This window comes from Microplitis demolitor, chromosome 7 (genome assembly GCF_026212275.2).
Source record: "Microplitis demolitor isolate Queensland-Clemson2020A chromosome 7, iyMicDemo2.1a, whole genome shotgun sequence".
In the NCBI taxonomy this organism is placed as follows: domain Eukaryota; kingdom Metazoa; phylum Arthropoda; class Insecta; order Hymenoptera; family Braconidae; genus Microplitis; species Microplitis demolitor.
In genome coordinates this window covers 10,801,373-10,813,826 of record NC_068551.1, presented here as the reverse complement: position 1 = coordinate 10,813,826, position 12,454 = coordinate 10,801,373, and the positions used below count along the sequence as shown (strand labels likewise).

General features: G+C 30.4%; 1 protein-coding gene across 1 annotated transcript in view; it reads right to left on the bottom strand.

The window, feature by feature from the left end:
• Nucleotides 1-12,454, bottom strand: part of LOC103573402 (testisin-like) — a 55,742-nt gene that overhangs the window by 21,215 nt on the left and 22,073 nt on the right. The window contains exon 3 of the mRNA XM_053740551.1: nucleotides 4,167-4,471. Coding sequence (XP_053596526.1) covers nucleotides 4,167-4,471 — 305 coding nt within the window. The remainder of the gene's footprint in view (nucleotides 1-4,166; nucleotides 4,472-12,454) is intronic.

Below are 12,454 nucleotides of genomic sequence, written 5' to 3'. Positions count from 1 at the left end.
CATTCAGAATTCTTGAGCGAAGTTTAAATATTTAAATTTTGGGCTGAAATTTTCAGCATAGTCATGATTTTACAAGTATAAACTATTGCTGCCGAGAGAAAGAAAAAATTTAGAAATAAAAAATCTGAATTTCAATCATTTTTTATATTTTTAAACTTCGTGAGCGACCTCTTAAAAGTTTTTAATTGAGCTGATTTTTAGAGAGGCTTCTTAAAACATCGTAAGCCAACAAATTTTCATAAAAGACTCGAAAAAAAAAATAGTCGGTTTTTTTGGGCCACCCTAATATGGTATCGGGTTGTAGGATGGGATACTAAACGGTAAGAATTTTATGGTAATGATTCTCCTCGAGGATTTTTAATAGTTACCATACTTTATAGTAATTTTAGAATTTTATACAATAATGCTATTAAAAACCATCATATGATGCTAACTATTAATATTCCCGAATATTAATCACTCCCACCAATAATAGTAATCACTCACATCACAGATAGCAAAATTTATAATTTTCGGTAACAATGTTTACTATACCACGATGGTAATAGTTACCATCGCATATGTAAAAGTCACTTATCAGCTTTTCAATTATACACTTAATTATATATAGGGGAGGGTGGGGCAGAGTGGGCCCCTTAAAGAAAATAATTATAATATCGGTAATTTTTTGATCGCGTTTATTTATTTTTAGACCCTTGATACTTATTTTTACTTCATTATGCTGCATCGATTAAAATTAAAAAATCGAAAATCAGGGGCAGAGTAGGCCCCCCACAAAAATTAAGTAAAAAATTTATTTTTTTTTATTTTCCGTCAAGTTATGACCTCTGTACTGTTTTTATCATATTCTAGGCAAATATGTGATATGTGGGGTAAAATGGACCTCTCAGAAAAAAAATTGTAACGACAAAATTATTTTTTTCTCCATTTTCTGTCAAGTTATGACCTCTATAATGTTTTTATTATATTTTAGATCAATATGTAATATGTGGGGCAAAATGGATCTCTCGAAAAAAAATTGTAACGAAAAAATTTTTTTATTTTTCGTTACAATTTTTTTTCGAGTCAGACTTTTTCGAAATAGACGGCAAATAAAGAATGTGATGGTTAAAAGTCACAAAAAAAAAACCGACTCAAGGGGTCGTCGTGTCCCAGGCTCCCCAATCTTTAACTTTCTTAATAAATTATATTTAATGAATGTATATATATATATATATATATATATATATATATATATATATATATATATATATATATATAAATATATACACATTAGGATGTTTCGTTTCCGGCAAAAGTATTTTTGTTGCTGCTCATCAAGCAAAATATTGTTTTTTATGCTAAAGCAAAAATTTCTGCCAAGTTTGAGCTCTTAATTCCAATCCTAAGTACTTTCCATTTGATTTCCAAGGTTTCTCATTTAAAATACACGTAAATTAAATTACTTTTTTTTTTAACTTTCTAATACTCAGCTGCGTTTTATGATATCGACGCGGTTTTGGTCGCAAATTGTAGGGCATTTAGTGTTCTTCAAAAGTGCCCATAGTAACTTAGCTGTTATTCCAGCTGTTTCACTGATGTCCGCTGAGGAAGACATTTTTCGTATCAAATTGAGTTTTGTCGGCTTGCAGAACGTAAACCAATGGATGAACACCAAAAATGTAAATGGGAATTTCATAGGAAATTTTATTCCCTTCAAAAATAGCCCTATGAGTCAAGTCGCTAAACTCCATAGTATCTGAGTTATTGGAATTTTAATAATTTAAAAAATATAATATTAAAAAAAATTACAATTGCTATTTTATTTTTTAAATTATTTAAATTCCTATAACTCGGAAACTATGGACTTTAGCGACTTGACTCATAGGGCTTTTTTTGAATGGAATAAAATTTCCTATGAAATTTCCATTTACATTTTTGGTTTTGCATAAAAAACAATATTTTGCTTGATGAGCAACAAAAAAAATACTTTCGCCGGAAACGAAGTACCCTAATGTATATATATATATATATATATATATATATATATATATATATATATATATATATATATATATATATATATATATATACATTAGGGTGTGTCAAAACAATTGTCAAATGTTTTTTTTAAGCTCTTAAAAAAAAAATATATTTCTGATTGATTTTAAGAGCTTGACATTGAAATGCAAATAACTTGTGAACAATGCGGAATTTCGAAAAATTTTGTTCGTACTAATTTGTAAGGAATAGAATTATCTACAAAATCGTTCTTATGACATTTTTTGATAAGTCAGATACTTTCGCCGGAAAAGTAAAAAAATCTTAAAATTTACTATAAATTTGACTTGAAGCTTAAATAACTTTTGAACAGAGGATTTATCAAAAAATGATAAGAGACTTTTTTTGTAGAGCGTTCAATTTCCTATAAAAATATTTATTAGGCATAAAAATCCGTCGATTGGTTTGTAAGCTAGAAAATTCTAAAAGAAAAAATATTTTTTTTTTTACCTTGTTATTTAAATGGAAAATAGAAAAATGGATTGAGGCAAACCTTAATATCACTATTAAGAGCCCGGATTGGTACCAAAATTTTTATTTTTCGGTATACTTTCAATTTTTGGACACCATAAAAAAAATGTATTTTTTTAAGCACCCTAATATATATATATATATTAGACTGTTTCAAATTCGGGAACTATTTTTATTTTTTTGATAAATATTAAAAAATCAAAAGGGTGTCTTAAAATATGGCAACGGTTAAAATTTGAGCTCTTAATATTGATATTTAGAGGTGGCTATTGATAATTGTCGATTTTTCATTTTTAGTAACATGGTAAAAAATACATAACTTTCGAAAAAATCAAGATACAAAAAATCTCTCCTTAAACATTTTGTAGCAAATTTACTGATCTACAAAAAAGGTCCTTTATGATTTTTGCATAAATTCAAGCATTTACAAGATATCCGACATCAAAGTTTGATAAAATTCGAAGATCTTGTTTTTGCTCGTTCTGAATTTTATACCATGTCAACTAACGAGAATTCTCAATATTGTTTTTTTATAAGAAATTGAATGCTCTACAAAAAAAATCTCTTATCATTTTTTGATAAATCCATCTGTTCAAAAGTTATTGGAGCTTGAAGTCAAGTTAGAGTAAATTCCGTTTTTTAATTTTCCGGCGAAACTATCGGACTAATCATAAAATGTCATATAATCTTTTTTATAGAAAATTTTATTTCCTACAAATTATCTCTGATAAATTTTTTTTAAATTCTGCATTTTCTTTTAGTTATTTCCATTTTAATGCCGAGCTCTTAAAATCGGTCAGAACACTGTTTTTTTAGAAGCTCGGCATAAAAATGGAAATAACTAAAAGAAATTTAAAAAATGAAAATAACTAAATTTAAAAAATGAAAATAACTAAAAAAATTTATCAGAGATAATTTGTAGGAAATAAGATCGTATATAAAAAAGTTTTCACGACATTTTATGATTAGTTCGATAGTTTCGCCGGAAAATTAAAAAGATCTCGAAATTTACTCTAACTTGACTTCAAGCTCCAATAACTTTTGAACAGATAGATTTATCAAAAAATGATAAGAGATTTTTTATGTAGAGTATTCAATTTCCTACGAAAAAACTGTATTGAGAATTGTTGAATTCTCGTTAGTTGACATGGTATAAAATTCAGAACGAGCGAAAACAAGTTCTTCGAATTTTATCAAACTTTGACGTCGGATATCTTGTGAATACTTGAATTTATGCAAAAATCATAAAGGACCTTTTTTGTAGATCAGTAAAATTGCTACAAAATGTTTGAGGAGAGATTTTTTGTATCTCGATTTTTTCGGAAGTTATGTATTTTTTACCATTTTACTAAATGAAAAATCGGAAATTATCAATAGCAACCTCTAAATATCAATATTAAGAGCTCAAATTTTAATCGTCGCCATATTTTAAAACACCTTTTCGATTTTTTAATGTTCATCAAAAAAATAAAAATTGTTCCCGAATATGAAACAGCGTAATATGTATATGAATTTCCAACGAATGGTATTTTTGAATTCTGCTCAACTAATTACGATAGGTTATGATAGAATTCTTTGAAAAATCGGCCATGAGGACAAATATAATATCTAGATTTCTAAAAAAAATCTGAGTAAAAAGAGATATTTATATATACATTTTGATCTATCTTCGCCGAGCCATCCCCATCCAGCAGCAATAGCTTGTTCATTTTCATACAATCTATAACCAGGTTCTCCTTGAGCTGTTGGAAAACACGCTGGTTGTACACTTGCTGACCAAGTTATTGGTGATTCTAATTCAAGAATAGCGATATCGTTCACATATTGTCCACACGTGTGTTCTGGGTGTACTATTACTCTTCGTACATTTTCTACTATAGCAGCGGGAACCTCAGGTTCTCGTAAATTGTACTCCCCTAGTGTGACTCGAAATTGTCTCGCAGGAATTGAATCGATACCACTGAAACAAAGTTTTAAAATATTAAAGTTCAATCAATTTGGTAAGTTAAATTCTTTATTTTTAAATTTTTTCTTCAAAAAGTTAGTCTGTGGTAAAAAGAAAATTCTTACCAAGTTTAAATAAAAAAATTTAACTTCAAGATGCCGATTAAAAATTTTAAAAATCTTAAAAATATGAAAATGAATCTAGTGTCTTTTTTTTGAAAAATTTTTTCTTAGCTACAGCCAATATGTTACGACATGAAAATTGAGTGATCTGAAAATGTAACTTGGAAATACAAATTTTATGAGGATGCCCATCAATTTCGAAATTTTTTGAATTCTTTATATTTTTGAATGGCCTTTAAAAATTCATATTTTATGATAAAATTGTAGGGAGATTAATTATTTCATGGGTATTAACATTTGCGGTAACAAAAAAAAAAAAAAAATCGGTCGATCGGTTGACCCTGCGGGTCTGCCCCAAAACTTCCCGCAGTTTTGAGCTCCTTGAGCTTGAAAACATTGTTGTAAATACATTTTTGAGCTCTTCGAGCTCGAAAATACTGTTGTATGCCATTGTTTTAGGAAAAAACCGTTTTTTAGCATTTCTTTCTCCCACGATATCTTACGAACAAATTAGCCGATTGAGGTGGCTGAGGCGGCAATCGACGCGTTTTATTGAGTTCTACAGCTGAGTAGATTTTGGAATTGATCGATCGAGCCATTTCTGAAAAATTTGAAATAAACTGAAAAAAAAATCTGGGCGTCGGTTGGCCCTGCGGGCCAGCCCCAAAACTTCCCGCTGTTTTCAAGCTCGAGGAGCTCGAAAATCTTATCGCATGCAATTGTTTTTTATGAGCTTTTCAAACTCTAACAAGTTACGCTTTATGCTAAAGTTTAAAAGTTTAAGAATCGAAAATCATTAATGAACAAGCGGTTTTTAAATTTTGATTTCCGATTATGTTCAATAAACTAAATGTATTGAGGCAGAAATCAATGTCACCCATGTGGAAATTTTCGAACGGTTGGTGATCAATTCGACTCATCATCCGATATCGTATTGACACCCAGAGCTAGTATTGAACGGGTATACAAAATGATCAAATCAGCCTGACACTATTTTGAGTATCAGTCCGATTTAATAATCAGCCATCGAACCGATACTGTTTTTCAGTATCTGCCTCAGACTTAAAACGGATATTTTATCGTTACTGCCTTTCAGTGTCAGACTAATGGAATTTTCGCAAGTCAAACCATTACTACTTTCAAGTATCATCTCTAGTCCAGAAACTGATTTCAAGCCGACATTGTTTTCGATTATTAGTTCATCAATAATTAGCTCTAAAAAAAAATATTTTTTTCTTATGTATATTTTGATTTTTGATTATATTTTTATTATTATTATTATTATTATTTTTTTTTTTTATTAATTATTGGGACAATTACATTATATTATTATATTACTTCAATTCTACTTTACAAATCATCCTAACATACTCACACACAGTTTTTACTGAAAAATTAAATAATTTTAATATTCCCATACAAAGTTGCCGTTAATGGAAAAAATGCCGTAGGTTGGCCGATGTCTGACTGCAGTCGCTCGGCCAAGCATTGGCAATTAGTAATGGCCCAAACCTGATTAACTACCAGCAGCCAATTAATTTTTCATCAAGATAGCATAGTCAATTTTTATTTAAATTTTTGGATGTATATGTTATGGTATTACTGACTTCATATCGGAATATGACTTCCCGTACCGGAAACGACAGTCATACGATGGTGCCGATGGCTGGCCAATGAATGGTTACTTATGATTGGCCGATTATCGGTTTGCAACGTTGGGCCACTATTTGGTGAATTAGTGGCCCATGATTGATTCTTGTTAAATGAAAAAATCTACTTATCAATTATTAATTATTCAAATAACTAATTATTACAGTTTTATTTAATTAATAATTGTTTTTTAATTAAACTAAGTCTTAATTAATAAATATTTTAATTTTCCGATTAAAATTATTTACAAGTAACAATTAAAACATTTTTTAATTCGTTATTATTTGCAATCAACAACCGCAATTTTATAACTTAACTTATAAAAATTAATTTAATTAAAAAATAAGACATATATTTTAAAAGTAAATGTCATTTTTAATAATGGTGGTAGAGCAAAATAATTCCATTGGGTTCTTAATAAATAATCAATTAAATTTAGTAAGTTTTATTTTTAAAAAATTATTCATTATAATAAAAATAATAGTGCAAAATTATTTTTGTTTTAAATAATCGATAATATTAATTAAATTGCTCTTTACATTTCATAAAACCGAGTAGTTGTAGTAAAATGAATAAGTAGATCATTTAAAAGTATCAGTTCAACATTAGCAGGTTGTCCAGTAGCCAGCGTTCAAACCCAGCAATCAGAAGGACGGCAGTTCGCGCCCAGAGCCCAGCAGAATTTTCACCAAGTTTTTTTCACATCATTTACCCTACTCGAATAGTTTAAACGTTAATGATTATGAATTCTATTACGAAATTAAAAAAAAAATTTTTTTTTTAATTTAATTTATTCGTTTGCTTGGCTGGTTGATGGCTGCCATTAATCGACCGATAGTCGAGCGCCATTAATGGTCCGAGGTTATCATTCTGACTATAAGCCGTTTATCGGCCAATAAAAATTGCCATTGCTGAGCCATTAATCGACATTCTTGGCCCGGTAATGTCCCGATACAGGGCTGATTTCCAAACTTTGTATGGGTTGGTATCCGGAGGATTCGAACCCAGCACCCTACACGCGAGAGTCAGACGGTTTACCGCTACGCTACGGAACCAATAGATAAGTTTTAGCTTAGTTATACTTCTAGTACTTTGTTCTCATATTGAATGAATATATACAGTCGATTGCTTGTACATTGATCTAAACGAGATAAATATGTGACTCTTTTTGTAAATAAATTTTTTTATTTAATCGATAATATAAAGACTTTCATTCAAATATAGTTTGATATTTTGTACCGAATACATTTATATTTTTGTCGAATATTTTTCAGTTTTAATGTGATTGCGTTAAATTATCCTAGTCGCCGTCCGTTTGTATGCCCGTCTCAACACCGAGGCTCGGCTAATAGATTATTCCGATATTTTTCCGATATCTGTACCAGTCTTCGACTCATCATAGGTTCGACTCAATGCCGAGACTCGGTGAAATGACTATTTCAATACTAGTCTGATGCTAGTACGAGTCTCCGTCCGTTTGTATGTCCGTCTAAACACCGAGACTCGGCTAGAAGATCATTCCGATACTTTCCCGATATCTGTACCAGTCACCGACCATTGTATAGCCAATGCAACGACTAACTTGGAACAGCCAGATATCGGACCGATACGTTCATGTCGGATAAGTCTCGGCGTTTCCACATGAGCAGTAATCGAAATCAAGATTTAAATGAGTTTTGGCTTAGGTCAGAGCAATAATATATTAAATATTCGAGAAAATTAACAAAAACTGTGTTTTATCGATTTTTTCGTTGATAATATGGTTTCAACTAAAGAACAAGTTTGATGGCATTATATAATGATCAAAAGAGACCATAAAGAGGAAAAGGTTGTAAGATTTTAGACACATTATAGTACAGTACATTTTGATTGATTTGGAAAAAATCACAGAATGTTATATTCTTAACGTTTCAACCCTGATATCTTTTGAACTAATTAACCGATTTTGGCGTTTCAGGTGGCAAAAGGCGCATTTTATTGAATTCTAGAGCTGATTAAAATTTGGAAGCGATCGATTCAGCCGTCTTGAAGATATTTGGGAAAAACCGTTTTTTACCATTTCTTTCTCCAACGATATCTCTCGAACAAATTAACCGATTGAGATGGTTAAGGCGGAATTCGGCGCGTTTTATTGTGTTCTAGAGCTGATTGATTTTGGCGTTGATCGTTTGATTCGTTTCTAAGAAATCAATAAAAAACTAAAAAAAATTTTTTTTTTTTTTCGTGATTCGCCAATATTTTCGAGTCTACTTGATCAAATAATCTAAAATTTTTAGGAAAATTGATAGCCAACAAGCTCTTTCGAATGCCTCCTTAAACATCCAAATCGATTCATCAGTTAAAAAATTATAGACCATTCACATACATACATACAGACACTCGGACATCATTCTGAAAATAGTCAGAATAGCTTCCTAGGACCTCAAAACGTCGACATCTGATGAAAACTCGATATTTAAAAATCGGGGTGAAAACTATAACTTCCCGAAATTTTTGAAAATCGTTGATTTTCGAAGCGGGAAGTTAAAAATTTTTTTTTTTGTTTTACTTCCATATCTTAGAGTCTATTTGATCGATCGATTTGAAATTTTCAGAAAAGTTGACGGCCAACAAACTTTTTAGATTGCCACCTCAAACATTGTAATCGGCCAGTTCATTAAAAATATATTAACAGTTTTCATCCACACATACACATACACACACACACTCACACACACACACACACACACACACACACACACACACACACACACACGCGCGCGCGCGCGCGCGCGAAAATCCTTTTGAAAATAGTCAAAATAGCTTTCTAGGACCTCAAAACGTCGTCATCTGATGAAAATTCGATTTTCGAAAATCGGAGTAAAACCAATAACTTCCCGAATTTTTGAAAATTAATCATTTTCTTAGCGGGAAGTTAAAAATTGAACACAAAATACTCGTTTTCTTTTTTATATTTTTACGATTCAAAATTCTTTTGCGGCATTTTTTTATCATAGACAAATTTTTTGAAGGGTGAGAACAAAAAAAAATCAAGATTTTTTCGAGCCACCCAGATATATATATATATATATATATATATATATATATATATATATATGTATATATATATATATATATATATATACATATGGGTCATTCCATGTCAAATCGACTAATGGTTGGAATCGACCCCTTTTGATTTGAACGAATTTCGGTCAGATATTTCCTATTACCATATAACGCAATTCTGCCAAAGGAAAAAATTTATTCAAATTTTTCTTCGAAGCTTTTTTTGAAAGGGATACATGAGACTATGAAAAAAAGATATTCCAAAAAAAAATTTTTTAAAATGACAAATTTGTCAAATTTTGAATTCTTGAAATTCGTAAAAATTGACGATCGACATAAACTTTTTGACTCAATTTTTTTCGTACAACACCTTGTACTTATTTTGAAAGATTCTGAAATTTTCAAAACTGTGTTTTTTGTTTTTGCAAAAATACGAATTTTTGAATTTTAAAAAACAAAATTTCTTTTTTTTTTTTTTTTGTTAAGTTAAGTTAAGCAATCATGTAATTGAGTAAATTTCAGCAGTAAACATTTCACTTACTGTCATAATAATGTGAAAAAGACCATCATTGACGGTTATGTTCTTATTTATTTGATATCTATCGACTGTAATTTTTTGATTATTAAAAAATATGAATTTTCGAACTTTATTAAATAACTTTTTTAACTTCCCGCTAAGAAAATCGACGATTTTCAAAAATTTCGGGAAGTTATTGTTTTCACCCCGATTTTCAAAAATCGAGTTTTCATCAGATGTCGACGTTTTGAGGTCCTAGGAAGCTATTCTGACTATTTTCAGAATGATGTCCGAGTATGTGTATGTATGTGTGTGTGTGTGTGTGTGTGTGTGTGTGTGTGTGTGTGTGTGTGTGTGTGTGTGTGTGTGTGTGTGTGTGTGTGTGTGTGTGTGTGTGTGTGTGTGTGTGTGTGTGTGTGTGTGTGTGTGTGTGTGTGTGTGTGTGTGTATGTAAGTAAACTCTTTGTAACTTTTGAACTAATAAATCGATTTGGGTGGTTGAGGAGGCAATCGAAAGAGCTTGTTGGCCTTCAACTTTCCTGAAAATTTCAGATTATTTGATCGAATAGACTCGAAAATATTGGCAAATTACGAAAAAAAAAAAAATTTTTTTTTTAGTTTTTTATTGATTTCTCAAAAACGAGTTATACGATCGACTTCAAAATCTAATCAGCTCTAGTATTCAATAAAACGCGTCGATTCCCACCTCAAACATCAAAATCAGATAATTCGTTCGAGAGTTATCGCGGGAGAAAGAAATGGTGAAAAACGGTTTTTTCTAAATATTTTCGAAACGACTGACGCGATCGATTTCAAATTTTAATCAGCTCTAGAATTCAATGAAACGCGCCTATTGCCACGTCAACTATCAAAATCGATTGATTAGTTCAAAAGATATCGGCGTTGAAATGTTAAAAAAATAACATTTTATGTTATTTTTTCCGGATAAATCATAATATAACGTACTAAAATGTGCCTGATATCATACCAACTCATCTTTTTTTATGGTTTCTTTTGATCATATAATGTCATCGAACTTGGTTTTTAGTCTAAATCATATTATCAACGAAAAATCGATAAAACGTACTTTTTAATAGTTTTATCGGATATTTCATATTTTATTGTTTCTTACATGAGTCAAAATTTATTTAAATCTTGATTTTGATCCCCGACATTGATTTCTGCCTCAATACACTTATTTTACTGAACAAAATCAGGAACTAAATTTTAAAAACCGCTTCATTGATGATTTTCAATTCTTAAATTTTCAAACTTCAGCATAACAGGTAACTTGTTAGAGCTTGAAAAGATCATAAAAAAACAATTGCATGTGATAGCATTTTCGAGCTCGAAGAGCTCGAAAATATATCTACACTAATGATTTCGAGCTCTTTGAGGTCGAAAACAGCGGGAAGTTTTGGGGCTGGCCCGCAGGGTCAACCGACAGACCGATTTTTTTTTTTTTATTTTTAGTTAAGTCAAGTTGAGAAATCAATCAATTTTGTGAATTTCAGCAGTAAAAATTTCGCTAGTTTACACAATAATGTGGAAAAAGACCATTACTGACGGTTATATTCTAATTTATTTGATATCTATCAAATATAATTATTATATTTCATATAATAATGTGAAAAAAGACCATTGGTGACAGTTATATTCTTATTTCTCGATATCTATCAAATAAATAAGAATATAACCGTCAATGATGGTCTTATTTACAATATTATGACAGTAAGTAAAATTTTTACTGTTGAAATTTACTCAATTACATGATTGCTTAACTTTACTTAACATAAAATCAAGAAAAAAAAATTTTTTTCAACTTCCCGCTAAGAAAATTGCAAATTTCCAAAAATTCGGGAAGTTATTGGTTTCAGTCCGATTTTCGAAAATCGAATTTCTAAGAGATCTTAACGTTTTGAGGTTCTAGGAAGCTATCCTGACTAATTTCACGATGATGTCCAAGTGAATGTATGTATGTATGTACGTACGTATGTAAATATCTATAACTTTTGAACCGATGAACCGATTTTGATTGTCAAGGTGTCATTCAATGCGGCTTGCGAATATCTTGAAGCTGAAAAAAAAATTGAGCTTGATCGGTAGGCCTCGTTCAGAGATATTCCAAAAATAAACTATTTTCAAAAATGTTTTTTTCGGATATTTTTTTATGTTCTTGATGAGTTAATTCCAAAATCAATTGAGCTCTGAAGCTTTATAAGTCGCGTTGAATGCCACCTCAACTTTTAAAATCGGTTAATTCTTTCAAGAGAAACCGTTGTCGATAGAATCTAAAAAAAAAATTTTTCTTAGTATTTTGGAAATTTCTCAAAAACAACTTGATAAATCAATTTCAAAATCTGATTAGTTGTAGAACGCAATAAAACGCGTCGATTGCCACTTTAAACATCTCAATCGGTTTATTCATTCGAGAGATATCGTTTGAGAAAAAATGGTGAAAAATGTTTTTTTTTTCGAAAACAAATGCATACAAACGTATTTTCGAGCTCGAACAGCTCGAAAATGTATCTACGACAATTTTTCAAGCTCAAGGAGCTCGAAATGGGCGGAAAATTTTGGGGCTGGCCCGCAGGGTCAACCGACAGACCGATTTTTTTAATAAAATTCAAAAATTCATATTTTTGCAGAAACAAAAAACAC